At 31.0% G+C, this 18430-nt stretch overlaps 1 protein-coding gene across 1 annotated transcript; it reads right to left on the bottom strand.

Moving 5' to 3' along the window:
* Nucleotides 1–8586: 8586 nt before the first annotated feature.
* LOC134714160 (ventral anterior homeobox 2-like) lies at nucleotides 8587–17814 on the bottom strand. The gene is made up of 3 exons (XM_063575398.1): nucleotides 17388–17814; nucleotides 13812–13999; nucleotides 8587–10593 (listed from the first exon to the last, which is right to left on the bottom strand). The coding sequence occupies exons 1-3, from the start codon at nucleotides 17479–17481 to the stop codon at nucleotides 10390–10392; spliced, it is 486 nt and encodes a 161-aa protein (XP_063431468.1). The 5' UTR covers nucleotides 17482–17814; the 3' UTR covers nucleotides 8587–10389.
* Between the last annotated feature and the right edge of the window lie 616 nt (nucleotides 17815–18430).

Genomic DNA, 18430 nt, shown 5'->3' with positions numbered 1-18430 from the left:
GTGAAACGTTCAAAGTCCAATTACAGGTAGTCTTGATCATGCAGACGCTCCATATATTATTATAGATTCTATATATATGGGTCGTTGTCAATCACAGTAAGAACGATAACCTATAATCAAAGATAATAAAAAAATCTGTTTTAAAGAACTGGATATTTATACATATCCATGGCTCCCATTTATTATTAATGTACCTTATCTAATTTTGATTGGTCTATCTAATCTAATTTCAAATTAAATACACCTGCAACGCATTGCAACACATGGGTGTTTTTTGTACAAAAAAATGTGGACATAGACTTTTGTTGTCTGATGGGCGCATTTTGATACTGACCTGTGGGTATATTTCACTCGAAAATCTAACAATATCGTATGTTGTCTTGTGGGCACACGTGGTCACTATTTTATATTAAAGTAGTACTTCAGGTATTTCTGGTAGTCTCAAAAAGATTAACAATAAAGTTAAAATTTTCATCATTGATGTAGTTCTGCAAATATGTTACATATTTGAATTTTTGCATTCATAAACCTCCAATATTGAACGAAAAGTTTAAGGATTTAAAAAAAAAAAATGTTTGAATCTTTTGTAATATGAATTTAATGCAATATATATTCAATATTTCTGAAAATATGTGAAACACTATTTTAATTGTGATCATTTGCAATGGGAAATGCTTAGTAGGATGTGCTTCAATTATTTGAGTTAATTTAATTATACAGTATTTAAGTAAAAATAAAAGCTTATTGAATCTTTTGATACACGCAGACATTTGAATTAATGAAATTACATGGTAATACTTTAATACTTGCGGATATCAGAGAAACATTTTTGTTATGAAATCAAGAATATCAAAGCAATAAAAATATTTTGCCTTTGTTTGACCCTGATTGTTTCGTCTCTTTCACACTGGTAAGATATGCATCTTCGGATTTCAAATGTTTGGCTTTGAGCGTTCCTGATGAGGTCAGTTTGTAGACAGACCGAAATACTTTTCGAATACAAAATAGATAATAACACTGTTTCATATATTAAGGTTCATAAATATATAGTCTAAAGGAAATGGCATACAATTATATCAGTTAGAACCGAAGAAATGAAAATGAAACGAAAAGAAAGCTATTGATCATGAGGCACCCGTCTTTAAAATGTGACATTTTGAAACTAGAATATTTTGTTTACACCTAATTTAATATAGAATATAACATAAAAGAGGGACGAAAGATACCAGAGGGACAGTCAAACTCATAAATCAAAAATAAACTGACAACGCAATGTAACAGAAAAATTGACGAAGCCGTTTCCTTAAACACGTAGAAATATATTGTTGGCGGAATGTTTTCATTTAATTAATAAATTCATTTCACTTTTTGAGTTGTAGTTATAATTTTTCATCTAAATAACGTGTTATATTATTCTTTTATTTGTCTTCTAGTGATTAAGATTATAACACAATGTTGACTGTTGTACCCCTATTTTGACACTTGTACCTATTATCTCTGTTAGTTGTGTTCACACATCGTTGTCAATATAATGGAACTTCATTCGATTGTCATACAATTGAGAAGTTTAGTTAGTTGAAACTAGAAAATGTACGTACATTTAAGTTAAGGGCATACGATACAGTTACAGAGAAGGTAATGACGTTGCTAACGTAATTTGTTATTTTCGCGACGTCAAACTGTGACATATCGGGAAAAGATGCATTTTTCGACTGATTTTTATCATTCAAACTGATTTAATTTGAAAACGTGTTCATGGACCCCTATTTTTCAAAACGGCATTTTGTTTCATTTTGCAGGGAGATTATCTGACCCAAATTTTATAAACCTGTAAATAGAGGATTTTTTTTAATTTTGATAAACATACAGTAAAAATTTACGTTTTTTCCTCAATTCATGAACATTTGATAAATATGAGTTATTTCTGAATAAAAAAATGCATATTTTTTAGGATATTTATAAAATACAGAAATTACCGATTATTTAACAAAAGACAATTTGTGTTTATCTTTTATAACAAAAAAGTTATGTCTTTCTTTCGAAAAAGAAATTACGGCCACAAATCTGAATTTTGAGCAAATATACAAAATTTCGACCTCATTTTACTCAAAAAGTAGCACATGAAGGTATATTTTTTATTAATTATTTGATTTAATCAGGTAAAAAATAGCCTATCTGCAAATTTTCATGAACTTGTAAATACAGGATCAAAACTGTATCGTATGCCCTTAAGTCAGGAATAATACAGTTGCTATCCATTCGTTTGATGTGTTTGAGCTTAATATGATATTACCATTTGATACCATTCAACTTCTCGTTTTGAATTTTCCTCGGAGTTCGGTATTTTTTGTCATTAATTATTTTTTTGTGATATGTTAAGTGCTACACGATGTTGATCTTTTTCAATTGACAAACAGTCGTTTGATTTGGTTTTGTTTCCCTCCTGCTCTCTGTATGTTTCTTAAAATATTTTTTTGGAATTCAGTTGTGTAAAAGATTCTACTGATTGTTTGATTAATCTTATATGATAGAACAGTAATATTGTTTGTGTTTCTAGTGCTGAAGTATTTTAACAAATTGGATTTTATTGGTTGTTACACATGACAAATATGAACCACTATATGAAAGCTGTCATGAACTCTTTCAGAAAAATTTAATAAATTCCTTGAAATAAATCAGATAAAATTGTAAAAAAACCCACAATCAGTCCGTTTTCTATTTGACTGATATATCCATCTTTATATATATGAATAATTATCAAGTGTTAGCTTTGCTTGTAGGCTTTCTATACTATCTTGTTATGTTGTTATGTATAATAGCCTTCAACTGAAGTCGTTACAATATTTTACTTCGTGCGGTGTAAAAATGTAAGTTTAATTACTTTACTAGTTTAAACCATTTTTCTTAAGTTGGTATCAAATTTATAGCAATTCAAAATAATAACAGTTCAACTTCAGTATGGTAATGACTATAATATTCCTAGACAAACTGATAGACAGATTTTGTCACAACAACATTAAAGTGGACAAAAATCAGTTAGGATTGTAAGTATGTTTTAATTTATCACCTTGCACTTTCACATTTGGATTCAACAATTTGTTCAAATGTTCAATTTGGTTTAATAAAGCAAATTGCAATTTGGTCAAAATTTTGAATGAGTTGCAATAGTTGGAGAGCACTTACAGTCAAGTCAATTTAAAATTATTGCATATGTCAAATTACAGGTAAATGAAGTCTAAAATTTAGGCAGAGGAAGCCGTGTCTATTGTTTCTATATTATCTAGCTCTGGATGATATATTAATGGATACGAATCAGAAAAATTGGTAATAGAAAGAACATCAGTATACACTGCTGGTGGACGTTTCGTCCCCGAGGGTATCACCAGCCCAGTAGTCAACACTTCGGTGTTGACATGAATATCAATAATGTGGTCATTTTTATAAATTTCCTGTTTACAAAACTTTGAATTTTTCGAAAAACTAAGGATTTTCTTATCCCAGGCATAGATAACCTTAGCCGTATTTGGCACAACTTTTTGGAATTTTGGATCCTCAATGCTCTTCAACTTTGTACTTGTTTGACTTTATAATATTTTGATATGAGCGTCACTGATGAGTCTTATGTAGACGAAACGCGCGTCTGGCGTACTAAATTATAATCCTGGTACCTTTGATAACTATTTACACCACTGGGTCGATGCCACTGCTGGTGGACGTTTCGTCCCCGAGGGTATCACCAGCCCAGTAGTCAACACTTCGGTGTTGACATGAATATCAATAATGTGGTCATTTTTATAAATTTCCTGTTTACAAAACTTTGAATTTTTCGAAAAACTAAGGATTTTCTTATCCCAGGCATAGATAACCTTAGCCGTATTTGGCACAACTTTTTGGAATTTTGGATCCTCAATGCTCTTCAACTTTGTACTTGTTTGACTTTATAATATTTTGATATGAGCGTCACTGATGAGTCTTATGTAGACGAAACGCGCGTCTGGCGTACTAAATTATAATCCTGGTACCTTTGATAACTATTATATCTGAATATGAAATTAAATGGTAGGGCTTCTTTGATTTTTAATGCTTTTGGCAGTGTCAACTCATTTATAAATAAGAAGAAGTCGGCAAGAAAACACGCATAGCACTTTCAAATAGGAATGTCGACAACATGTTTAAAACTCTATTTCAGAATTCAACAAATATTTTGCTATTAAATATGACACTCCGGGATTCTGACCCCTTGTTCCTCTGTGTAGCATGTTTTATCCTTTTGTTCATTATAAACAAAATACGCCATATGCTATACTTAAGCAATGTATTATTCAGAAATTTGGTACTGACATGATTTTTAACAAACCTCTCTAACTTTTTCCGTTTATATTGTTTTTTTGGAAAACTAAGGTTTCAACTCCCTCAGGAAAAGTTGATCTTAGATTGATTTGGCTATTTTTAGGTGTTTTTTTTGCCATATAGCTCTTCAACTGTTTCGGTACTTATACATCGTCGGATTTCAAATATTTGGCTTTGAGCGTTCCTGGTGAAGATAAATCCAGGTAAGCGCTTTGGACGCATTGCATTATTAAACGTGTTGTTTTCAATTTTGTATAGCATATACTGTCATTTTATATGGAAAAGCATTGTGGATTATTTCTTTCAGACGATTTTTCAATTTCACATGGGGAATGGTGGTAAACAGGGTTAAAAAATCTAAAGCTTTGCTTGACTTTATACCAGAAAAAGATCGAGATTAAAAAAATAACCAATATTTTTTTTTGAGTTTTTCAGATTCACATGTGGCTAATAATGCTACGTAGCTAACTAGTTTCATAGTATTTCTGAAGACCCTTTTTCACGGCAGCCAGAACTATTGACAATTTAATCAACATTGCATTTGTAGAAAATTCAGATGAGCCGGCAATTTACCGTTGTTTGTACGGATATTTGTGAAGGTAAGGTAGCCAACACTAACAAGTTAAGTCCTCCGATTTGCTGTTCAGTGTAATGTTCATTGAAGCCATAAATGACTTATGTTTTACTAAAATCTAATAATTGTCAAATGATGAGTATTTGTATGTACCTTAATGTCATTTATTCTAATGCATTACAAGACACTCATATTGACCAGTACGATTTTCACAATAAAACAATATTTTTTAAAGCTTTTGGACCTACACCATACATATCGCGAAGAGTTTGAGAAGATAGACATTTCACAGATTCTTTTTCTCTGAAAATCGTAACGGACTTTGGTCGATCATTCACACAATTTTCAACTTCTAAATTCGACGTTCTATCAGAGACATAGTTGTTTTGGCCCAGTATGTCCAGTTTCACTTTTCTCGTTTAGCCCATGCATGCTCTGGCATAGTCCTCAATGAGATCCATATTTATTTTGAAGCTATAGTTCCGATCTATGTGTTGGAGTTGTCCATATCATAGCAAAAAGAAAAGAGATAAGAGATATGTTAGAGATTACACTAAAATAGTCGAATGAATCACCACATCTTTAGAAGATAGAAAGGTCTCCAACCACACATTTTGAAATTGGTTTCATGAATACATTTTGCGACAAATAATAGACTTGCTGAAATTCCCTTTCTTTTATATCTTTCTCACTTATATACATGTTTACTGAAAACTGCCATGAAATTGAATGTCCCAGATGATTGGTGTTATTCTTCTTGTATTTTCTGACTTATATAATTGCCCAGAGAGTACCGTTGCCACATGCTCCTGTTGTTTTCCAATCTTAACCCTTACTTTAATAATGTAACTGCTATAACTGCGATGTTGCCGTCATATTGATAGCTGCAGACTTATAGGTAGACTATGTTGGTCGTTCGGAATAAAAGGATGAAATGTTGACTATGAAAGGAAAAGCAAGTATCTGGACAGGTGCCAACAATTTGCCATGCAAAAGGGTTAAAATTTGAAACAATACAAGAGAGACGACAAATACCAAAGGGAAAATTAAACTCATTAGTTTGAAATGCTATGGCAAAGTAACCATTTGTATTAAAATTATTATGATCTATACGAGAAAAGTCTGTTAAATGACTTGAAAATTAAGATGAGATTGTCGAAACACAAACATTTTGTTTGCTATACAACTGACATATCTATCGTTACATATCAATAGATGCAAAATGATATCAAGAGTTAGATTTTCACAATAGGCCCTCAATACTATATTGATTTGGACGATGAACACCAATATAAAATTGCATGCTGTGTTCGGAGTTTAGTTTGATTATTTAACAAAATACTTTATGGGGAGCATTTAACCCTTCCATATACCATGAATTCTTCTGCATCTTTGTGCGGTTCTTGAAGCTCGATCTGTAATTGGATTTTTTTTTCAACTGTTTTCTAGTCTTTACGATGATTTTTTAGATTATGGTTTTGCCTATCTTTCTCTGTGGTATGAAAGTTTCTTTAGATTTATTGATTTCAATGAACCCAATTTGTTACACCTTTCATAATTGGAAATCCAAGCTATTTGTAATCATACAAGTAGAGATATTTATTTAAATAATATGTACAAAATTGTCATTTCATAATCTTAGTTTACTTCTTGTAATTTTAAGTATAACTTGAAAAAATAGCGTTTACAATAATAAAATGTTCATATGATGTCGCAGAAATATTTTGATGTAAGAAAAGGTTAATAAAACTGCTCTTTACGGACACAAATAAAGAAACGCTCTCCTTAACGCACTATGATCACAACTTGTCAGGTTATCTTTAAAAGCCAACGATTGTGTCAACCTCTCCTCGATTTGTTCAATAATGTGACGAAGTTCAGAAATTTGATTTAACTCACGGGATGACATTGAAATATTTTGAAAATAAGGGATTTCCAACAATTGTCTATCCATTCAAAATACCAAAAGAACTATCTCCCCATGTTTCTCTCACACTTCAATAATTGATTCTTACTTTATTCCATGCTACATTTTAAGAAAAGTTTAAATATTGCTTATCACAAAAGGACTTTCAGTGCTATGCATTGCTGTTTATATGAAATATTTATTGTTATTGAAAAGCCTTGTATATACAACTACCATAGAATAGATCGCTCTGAATAATCGACGGAAAGTAGATTCTCTACAGGAAAAGTTAGTACCTGGATAGGTCGAAAAACATTTCCATGAGAAATGGCAGTTACGGACTCTTCCAAGGGAATTTTTCCAACGCGAGTCTTTGGATTTACCGTTTATTCCTTAATGTAACACAAAACAAGACAGGCAAAAGATACTAAAGCGATAAACAACTTCGTTAGCCGAAAACTAACTTACAATGCCACGGCAAAAACCTACGTGTCATACAAAGAGAAAATTAACCACTTTTAAAGCTGTATTGATCTTCATAAGAAAAGTCTGATTAAATTCCTTCAAAAATCAAGATAAAACAGTCACTTTGTTTTTGATACGACTGACATTTCTATCTTAAATTTAATATATGAATAAGTGGTAAACGTGTATCAAGTGTTAGATTTTCCCAGCAGGCGTTCTATACTATCTTGCTGTGGATGATAGCCTGGAACTGAAGTCAAAACAATACTTTGATTCATGCAGTGTTGATAGTTAAGTTTTATTGCTTAACTAATTTATACTATAGAACGTAGAATGAAATAGATAAATTCTGGTTTCTATGTGGTATAAAAAAAAATCAGTATACCAGATTTATTTGTTTCCATGAACCCACTTTGTCACAATCTTCGTTAAGTTGATCGTCTATATATTTGTAAACATAAATTAAGTAGCAATTTTTATCAAACTGATATGTACAAAATTATCATTTGATAATCATATTGTACTTTAATTATTGCGTATCCATTACATGCAATAGTGTATAAAAGTATACAATGTCTTAGATTCATAGGATTGTATTGTCTTCTAGTCAAAAAATAGTTCAGTGTTATACAGGTATAACACTACTCAATACAAATAATGAAACAAGCTCCTTCACGTATCATGCTCAAAAGTTATCAGTAAAGGAGAAGGGCAAACTTCACCCATTTTTTTCAAAAAGGGGTCAAGTTCTGGAAAATAAAATTGAGAATGGAAATGGGGAATGTGTCAAAGAGACACCAACCCGACCATAGAAAAAACAACAGCAGAAGGTCACCAACAGGTCTTCAATGTAGCGAGAAATTCCCGCACCCGGAGGCGTCCTTCAGCTGGCCCCATAACAAATATATATTAGTTCAGTGATAATGAACGCCATACTAATTTCCAAATTGTACACAAGAAACTAAAATTTGAAAAATACAAGACTAACAAAGGCCAGAGGCTCCTGACTTGGGACAGGCGCAAAAATGCGGCGGGGTTAAACATGTTTATGAGATCTCAACCCTCCCCCTATACCTCTAGCCAATGTAGAAAAGTAAATGCATAACAATACGTACATTTAAAATTCAATTCAAGAGAAGTCTGAGTCTGATGTCAGAAGATGTTACCAAAGAAAACAAACAAAATGACAATAATACATAAATAATAACAAACTACTAGCAGTTTAAAAAACATGTTTATGTCCTTTTTGGTCATATTACTTTTCAAGTTTTTCAGTTCTTATACCCTGGCATTGAAATATTCGGTTGTGAGAGTTTAAGGTGAAGGTCAATACAATCAATTCCGAAAAGTGCTAGGACTCTCAATACTTCTAACGTGTTATATGCATTTTCTTAGAGCACGGGGTTTATACCTCTACTATATATAGTGGACTATCAACCCCAAGGGTGCCATCGGCTCAATATTCAGAACTTTGGTAATGACATAATTTAAAACAAACCAATCATAAAATGTCTGCTTATTTTTTAAATTATAAAGACACTCATTTACTAAGGGTACAACTCCCTCATGCAAAGATTTGTCTAGGTCTTTTTCGGTTATACTTATATAGAACTTTCCAATTTTGCTGACATATGTAAAATTTCACATTTTCTTTTTTATCAAAATTTTGACAAACTGACCCTTTTCATAGAGTTTGATTACTTCATCTCTAGACAAACATTATAACATTAAAGAGGGGAAAACTGCTTAGTGAAATAACATTTTGAAATATGATTTAGAAAGGTTTAAATCTAAAATGAGTCTTTGGAATGTTGTACGAATCGTGTTCCTCTGTAGTGCCAAGGAATTGTATATTTAAATATACAATTCCTTGGTAGTGCGTAGACAATCAACTCAAGAACACAAGTCCATATATAGTATTCTGCTGATAATAGTTTTCATGCTATAGATAGAGATCCCTCAAAGTCTACTAAAGTGTACTTGGGATCTATAACAGCACAAGCTTATTATTAACATTGTTACCAGACGAGTGTGAATTATTTTGCTTCTTGCTAACAATACATAAAATTACTTCTAATAGAATTTTATTGGTTTTTGGGAAGAATGTTATTTTTGATAAATAATTATAATACTCATAGGGTTTGTGCCAAATTAACCCTTAACTCAAATATATTTCCATCTATCTTGGATTTTCAAAGTTATAGGAGTTAATTGTATACGCTTTAATCACAAAAATTAAAGTCCCAAACATTTATTGTTGCAAGTTTTTATGAAAAAAACAAATCTGGCTTATTGGAGTTATACAGCATTTGCTATGCTTTTGATGGATGTTTAATTCCGACGCAAGTTATGCCAGAACAAAAATATAATATAAGAAACATAAGCGATCGATACCAGATAAAGGAAATAATTTCCAAATGAACGATTCATACATCATTCCGAAGACTCATTATAAATTTAAATTTAAACCATTCTAAATCATATTTCAAAACGTTATTTTACTAAGCAGTTGTCCCCTCTTTATGTAGAAATGAGACAAGGACATACACCTAGGCTTTTCATGACTTAAAAAACTAATCAATTGCTGTAAAATTAACATTTGCTTAAAATGAATAAACATGTATATATCTAACTTCACAGATAAAATAGTATCTGCAGTACTGTTTTCTTCGCATCATGCTTTGAATACTATGTTGATATGAACGATAGCTTCTCTCTATGAATTGACAGAAACATTATTTATGCAGTATAAGATATTTGGTATTTACAATATATATATACATGTATTTATTCATATCAGAATGATAGAAACCAATAAATTAAATAATTTCTTCTGCAGTGCGTAGACGTCACAAGTTACTCAAGAACACAAGTCCATATATAGTATTCTGCAATATATGGTTTTCATGCTCAGTACAGATAAAGATCCGCAAAATTTTTTCAAAGTCTTTTGTACATGGAATCTCTAACAGCACGAGCTTATAAATGATAAGCAAGTAATGTGAATTGGTATTCCAATTTCCCAATACCTTTGTAACAATAATGAATATGCTCCGTCTTACAAACTCGTTTTTACTCAATTAACTAAGTTGTTCTACGTGCCCGCATGGCCATGAGCAAATGTCGGATAAGGTAGCATATAAGGCGGTAGTGTCAACTGAACTTGGTTTAGTGGAGGTTGTAAAAGTTTCATTATATTACATGCTGCCATACTCTCTGAGCGCGCATCTTTAACTTCCGCTTCTCGTGATACATCTCGTTTATATTTCGTTCGTCTATTTTGGAACCATACTTTTACCTGAAATAGAATAAAACACTAATTCACAACCAGTTTAATTGTTAAAGATTCCTTACGTCTTTTTTTGCAAGCCGTTCAAAAACTACTAAATTTTATTTATTTTCATCATTTATTTCTTAAATTTTCAAAAAAAATGTACTTGAAATTTTAATCATATTTTAAAACATTTTCATTTGGTTTCATTCTATAAAAACATGTGTCGACCTTGAGCTTAACATTAAAGTACAAAAAATGATGATAACCAACAAATAAATGATTACCCAAACAAATACTGCAATGTTACATTTATTCATAAGTGACAAGAATATAACTAGATAGCAAAGTATTTATGACAAATAACATTACAACACATAACTTGATTGTCTGAATGCTGTAATATGCAGTGACTAAGAGAATTACGATCAGATATCCCGAACATTTGTATCTATAATTTTTGGTTGATATGTCATATGCAAATATAAATATATCTAAAAACTAAGCCTTGTGTATGAGGTATCCAAAATCATATAAATAGCCGCGAAAATATTAATACAAAATCGGATTTTAACTATTTCCACGTACATAGAATCAAATGCATAACAGTGTGGTCGATGGTAAAACGTTTGTTAGTAATTGTACTGAAAAATTTACCTGTATCTTGTTTGTCGTTGGCGATGATTTTATGCTCACTCAGTCTATCGGAGGCCTTCAAGTGGGAATTTAAATAATCACTTGTTTCAAATTTGATACACAAAATGAAACTTTCTTTTTCACAAATCATTTAAGGAATTTCTTTTAAATAATTTTATAGTTTGACTGTCCCTTTGGTATCTTTCGTCCCTCTTTTACAACAGTTTCACTTTTTAAAATAATAATGTTCAGAGCTGATATCAATAAATGATAAAAAAAAATAAGTTGATTCATTGTAAAAAAAAACCAAAAAACAACCAAAATTTTAAGTTAATGAAGACCCGCGTTATTTCACAAAATATCTTATTGATTAAGAGAACAAAAACTTCTACGTTGTGACCATTTAAGAGTGGCCTACTATTTAGTCAATGCTAACCATGTGGGCTTTGCTTCTGTAGAGTTCCGGATAACAAAAAAAATCATTTAAAAAAACCCAACATTTTTTTGTTTGTTTTATACCATAAATCGATTCGTTCATCCAGATATTTGTCAGTTTGCCTTGGCTCTTCACGTCTAACACACAACTTCTCACGAAATTGGTATTTTTTCTTACAAAAATTACATTCATGTGATGTATTCCTTTGATTGAGAATGAATGTTGCACATTGTTTTATTCTTTGTCATTTTTTTATGTGTATCATTGACGTATAAGACAAACTGACTCCCCTTTATTCAAATTTAAAACATACGAGATGGCATTCATGACACAAAATAACTAAATTAAACTTAAATCAGAAGAAAGATAATGAACATCGCTTTCATAGTCTACTAAATATCGAAGTCACAAAGTGGTCTTTATAATAATGATGTAAATTTATAAAGGAAACAACAAACAAAATATAGTTCGAATATTTATATTGGAAAAAGTAACGGTGTGTAAATCATTATTTCAATTGAAAATCAAACTGTTGAAATTTTCCGCTGCGAGCAAATTTTTACATTTGGTCGCATTTTTAAAATCAATAAATCTTGAATCCTTGTTGGAAGTTGCACTGTGTAGTTTATACTCTTGTATTTTTTAATGCCACACAAACCCAACACAGACAAAAATATGGTTCAAGAAATAATTGATGCAAACTATACTTTATTGTAGTTTTAACATGGGTATGCATTTTATTCGTGATTATTTTTGCCCGAGCGATATCGAAACACTGTTATAAAAAGTGTACTAGTTCAGTGAAAATGTACTTCACACTTTTAAAACTCCTTAACATTGCAAATATTTACATGAACAAAAATTAGTAAACATACAAGACTATCAAAGGCCAGAGTCTCTCTACTAGGGACAGGAGCAAAAAATGCGTACTTTATGATTTTGAAAAAAAAAATGCATCTTCAAAGTTTAAAATAGTCGAAAACAAAATTGTTTGTCCAGTGGAAAATGTCGAAGCCCAAAAAAGATGAACGGTGCATTATTGAAACATAGAAGCTGATTGCAAAAGTTGACTACAAGAGTCTATTTTATAACTTGAGTATGGCATAATACTATTAACCTGAAATAAATGTATTTCTAGCAATTCCCTTGATACTTTCCAGGGACCAACAGGCGTTAGTAAACTATAGATCCCCGTATGGCCTTCAACCATTAGCAAAATACACACTTTATAGAATGAAAGCCACAAGAGGTCTTGGCATGAAAAAAACAAACACGAAAGTTGAGCGAGAAAAAAAAAATAGGGATACCGTATGAAAATTGGAAAATGGTCCGCAACATTACTTTAGTCAACTCACTAAGTTGATATTAAAGACCTGGCGAATTTTAGCCTTTTTCAATGGATGTCAGTATGTTTTAAAAAAAATCATGGTTTGTTTGGATATTTTTATAATTCAAGTCTTGGGTTTAAATTATTCGCAAGTAAGTTTAAAGTCATTAACAAATAATCACTCACAGAAAGACGTCAAATCTATAAACAAAAGAAAAAAAATGAAAAGACGACCTACAACGCACAGAATATAATGTATGTGTTCCGGACTATATGAGTATTTGGACCATACGCTTATGTCATGACCATACGCGCGTATACTCATATGATCCGACCGTAGTCGTAGTTTAGTAAAGCCACGTTTAATTAATCAATATAAATCAAAACAAAAATTCCTGATTAGCATTTCGCATTATTTTGTTTAGGCGTTGAGAACCTTTGGTGACCCCGCGGTTAAAATGTCTATACTGAGGACGTCGTGAGCAATGGGCGTTATAGACGAACGTTCACCTAATCTGTCCCAGTCAATGGGATATTAAAGTGCGCCAATTAATGTCCACAGCCACACTGTTATAAATTCGATTCTAAGTGTTTAGTTTTTTGTAATATCTTATACTCCAAAAATAATCATGAATATGTGTCCATAGAACACCCATAGATTGAATCGTATAAACCAATAGTTTTTACACATATTTAAAACTTCTGATCCAACCATCACATTCTCACGTTCTGTGACTAAGAAAATTGGTCCAAATCCAATGAAAAGAGTGAATGTTCAATATCCTCAAAACTAGGTAAACAAGCTCTTATAAGATAATTAAATCATTAGAAAGATATTTCGTATACCTGTGTTTCTGATAGCCCAAGTTCTCTTGCTAGCTGACTTCGTTCTTTACCAACCATATATTGATTTCGTTGGAACTCTCTTTCGAGATGATATAATTGTTCTGGGGAAAATGTTGTTCTAGCTCTCTTTGGGCGGTCCAAGTCTAAAGCCTTCGGAAATACCAATTCTTTAATAGAACCATTAGAATCTACAAAGAAACAATGAAATCAAATGAGTATATATTCTACCTTGTTTCAAAATAATAATGAAAAAGTGGTTCTAAATGTATTCCAATAGGGTTTATGAAATATAGTCTTCCTCTTTACTATTTACCACCCCTCCCAAAACCCCGTCCCTTAAGTTTTTCACAGCTAGATTGGTATTTTTATTTCCGATATTTGAAAGGAATGCAGTTTATCTATGGTAAAGACACAAACACGTGTAAATTTTAAAATTGTTAATTTATTTTCGCTGATGTCGATTACTTAAATCCACATATTTTGAAAACATGTGACAGTGTACCCGTGACGGTTTACGAGTACCCAAGGTTCTTTTCCAAACATTTCAATTTTGTTGAAGCGAACCGTTTTTTTTTGTCTTCACAAAACTTCAATTAAAAACAAATTTAAAAACCGACTGTGTCACGAATAATGTCTAATCAAATTCAGAACCCCTACTTTTATTAAGTGTTTTATTTCCTTAATTAGGAAGATTTCTGTCTCTACTATGAACTACTGATATGATATATGAATAGGAAACAGTAGAAAAAGACATCCGAACCCCTCATTATAGAATATCAGATTGCCATATTGATAACATTCATATTCCCAACAATATCATTTTATAACTATCCAATTAACTACTGTGTGGTAAATTAATTTAATTTCAATAAATCGAATTGAAGTGCGACAGGTACGCCACGGCATAGTTCTGCTAACAATGAGATAAAAATTGGATCGGGAAAGTGATAATTTTATTAATAAACCGGAATAAAAAATAAACAAATCTCTATTAAAGGGAAAAATTGTATGAAATTATTTATAAATGATTTTGATTTTTGAAAGTTTATTTTTTGATAATTGATTTGTATCAGTTAAGAAATTAATAATATTAATATTTAAACCTTTTCAATTCCCGATGTGGGTGTAAATTCATAAATTCATTATTTGTGTATTTAATTTATTTAATTACAAGTAAGCTAGTATTTGTTGTCGTGCTAACTTTTTCCAGTTTTAGAGGGTCTTTTGGGTATGCAAATACATCATATTCCAATTTCTGGAGATTTTGGGAACAGCGTAAGATTGTATCGTCATATTGCAAGACAAATTGGCTTGATTCGGCAGGAACTAATTCCCAGATTCGGACCCTATCAAAACATGCCCTCATTTTCCAGTATCGATCTATGTTTCCTGGCATACAATCATGGTCGACCTTCCGGGAAAACATACTTGTAGAAATTGCCAACTTGTCCTCGTTCTAAATGTGCATGAAATACTTACCTCTTTATATTGATCATATTGCTATTCCCAATGTAATATGATATTCGGAAAGACTTAGATCATGGGCAAACTCTCTCGTGTATTTGATTTTCTTTCACTCATAGGTTAAGAATAAAAAAAAAAATACGCCTTTGTTTTTATCAATTTTATATTCTTTTTTTTATTTTCATGAAATTAAACGAAGTTTGTAGAGATTGTCTCAGAAGCGGAGACAATTTAAGACAATACACGTTTCCGGACTAATATGTATGGTTCTTAAAGTAGAAATAACTCGTTTAAATCATAATTACAAAGAAAAAGAAAGAATCTTTACAAAAAAAAACGTAAAAAAAATAATATCCATTCCTCAAAGCACTGCAATGAATTGCTTGTAAATTAATAAACTACTCATTTAATAAATTTTAAGTGACTATTATTTTGCACATTTTAACTAATGATTAATAGAAACTGCCCAAAACTGTGGTTAGCCTTGGATTATTGGGTACAAAGCACTTGATACGGACACAAGTATCCAATTCAATTTACCACATAATAGAGTGAGACCTAGTTGAGAAACACTTGTCAAATTTTAAATATTTATTTGAAGATTGCGTTGAGTTTACAGATGAAATTTGACCAAATGTTTATTTTGTATGCGAGAAAATAGATTTCTGTACAAAAATGTATTTTTTGTAAATATTTGGACAGAGAGCAAATAAAAACAAATACAGTTCAGTGTACTAATAAAATATGCGACAATAACAGCCGGTAGAAATTTTGTCACCTTTTAAACTTTGACCGAACACTACATACATGTATCGAATGATAGAATTTAAGATATATTATTATTTTGTGCTGAAATCATTTTAATTAAACTATAGGCCAGAACTAATTTGACAGAAATGTAAAATTAAGAAAGACACTGTTAAATCCTCATAATTTTAAGCAATTATTTAAGGAAAAAAGTTGTGTTGAGTTCTGATCTTTGTATGCATGCCTATGTCGCCACTAAAATAACATAATTGCATGCAAACTATAATCGTTTAAAACTGAAAAATTTGTTGATTTAAACTCTTTCTTCGTATATATATGAACACCACGTTAATGTGGGAGAATTTTGAAAAGTAACGAATTCGACACAATTGGAAAATATATAGAGACAACTAAGAATTCGTTAAAGTCTTCCAAATTTGCTATCAATATTTCAGGAATTTCTTTCGTTCTGAGAAATACAAGGAGATGATGGACCAACCTTAACGACAGTAACCCAACAACTACTTTTCGAAGCCTGACCTTAGATTATCAAAGCTATTTTTCAGATAAATTATTGAAAACGAATGATTATGGATATAACATTTGAAATCGATTAAAAAAAAAATAAAATATATGAAAAAATTTTGTTAACGAATTAACGAAATGAGTTTGATAATTTATTAAGAGTTTGTTTTAATTGAAAAATCAGTCACATAAATTATTGTTCATTAAGCATGAATTCTTCTTGAACAAAAATTCACAATAAATTTAAAGGTTGATTTTGACTCAATGAAAGTAATTTTGATTTTCTTTTCAAAACTAAAACAGGGACACATAACATCAACTTCCTTACGGATGGGCATATTCAATTTTCAATTTGCTTCCCCTCTAAGAATTAAGAATACTCAGGATTCCATGATAGCTACAGGAAACATAGTCAAATAACTTTGCAACAACATATCTGTAGATTCCTTGAACGGCACGTATAATTTCAAATATGCTCGAGTGTTTCCCCTTTCAGTTTTTTTTTTTCTTTTCTTAATAAGCATTTGGCATTTGCCACTGGACTTTAGGAACATACCTAACAATATGTTGTGTGTAGTATTTTGATTTCTATGCTTTATATTAAATTCAGATTAAAAAATAATATTGTATTTTGTTTCTTTTTTGTTTTAAATTTTCTAACGTCCTAATTTGTATAACTAAATCTAAAAAAATAAATTATTTTTTTACTTTAATACATTACCTTTTGCCTTTAAAACAACAAAAAACTATATATAGTTATAAAGTAGCTGACATTAAATTGCATGGAACATATCTTTAAATATAAGCTAAGATCAAATTATATATCACACCGTTACGTACCTCTAATTGTAATAGTTCTACAGTAATCTGGATAACTTTTCATATTTCTATTTCCAAGCGGACCACCATGGCAATAATGGTCCTCTTCATTCATTGCCAAAGTTCGTTTTGGAGCAAATGTGTATTCAAACTTATAAATAACATATACGCACTTAAATGTAGATATTTACACACAAGTTTATTTTCATTATGAATAAAACCAATTGACAAAACTTCAAAATGTTGAAAAATATAAAACTGATGACTTGAAATTTATGACAAGTAGTGCAGGATATAATTTGTGACGGAGTGATCTGATACCTAATTAAACATTTTATACGACACTAACAATTTCAATTTCCCTTTTTGGATAAATCTAAGGACTTTACAGAAAATCAATTGGATAATAAAGATTTACAATTTTCTCTACAATTAATTGACAATTAAGATTAGAATCAGTTCGACAAGGTTGGTAGGAGGTCTTTATAGTTATGTTAAATGTGCCAGTCCTCTAATCCCACCCATTCGAACTAGATACTTTCAATTTTCTTCCTCGCGTAATGAGTGAAAACGCCCACTTTTTGCCAAGGTATTTTTAACAGATATGTTTATTCGTAGCTGAAAAATAATGTTTTCATGAAATTCGACGCATATCAATTCTACTTAAAGTCAAATTTATCCGAAAATACACACATACATTAAAAAAGCCCTAAAAGCTAATTTCATTACCACGTTAACGTATCATTGTTATCAAATCATATGCAAGCGCCTTCCTATGTATATATGTGTGTGTATGGTGACCTGAATTTTGTTTTGTAATAAAAAACACACATTTTTTATGTAATTTTACCCGTATGATTGATACTTTATGGACACTCAATAATGTCTGCCACATTGATACTTAAAGAGTGTATTGCTTTTCCTAGTCAGCCAATCAGTATGGCGACCAACAAGGAAATATAGACTTTACCTTAAAGCCAATTTGAATTGTATGCAGAACAAATCTCTTGCGAACCGCTTCACTCAAATCTGACCGAACAAAGCGGAGTACTATTCTCATGTTG

This window comes from Mytilus trossulus, chromosome 4 (assembly GCF_036588685.1).
Source record: "Mytilus trossulus isolate FHL-02 chromosome 4, PNRI_Mtr1.1.1.hap1, whole genome shotgun sequence".
Classification (NCBI taxonomy): domain Eukaryota; kingdom Metazoa; phylum Mollusca; class Bivalvia; order Mytilida; family Mytilidae; genus Mytilus; species Mytilus trossulus.
Note: the sequence above shows the minus strand (reverse complement) of the source record. Positions and strands in the feature narration are given on the sequence as shown.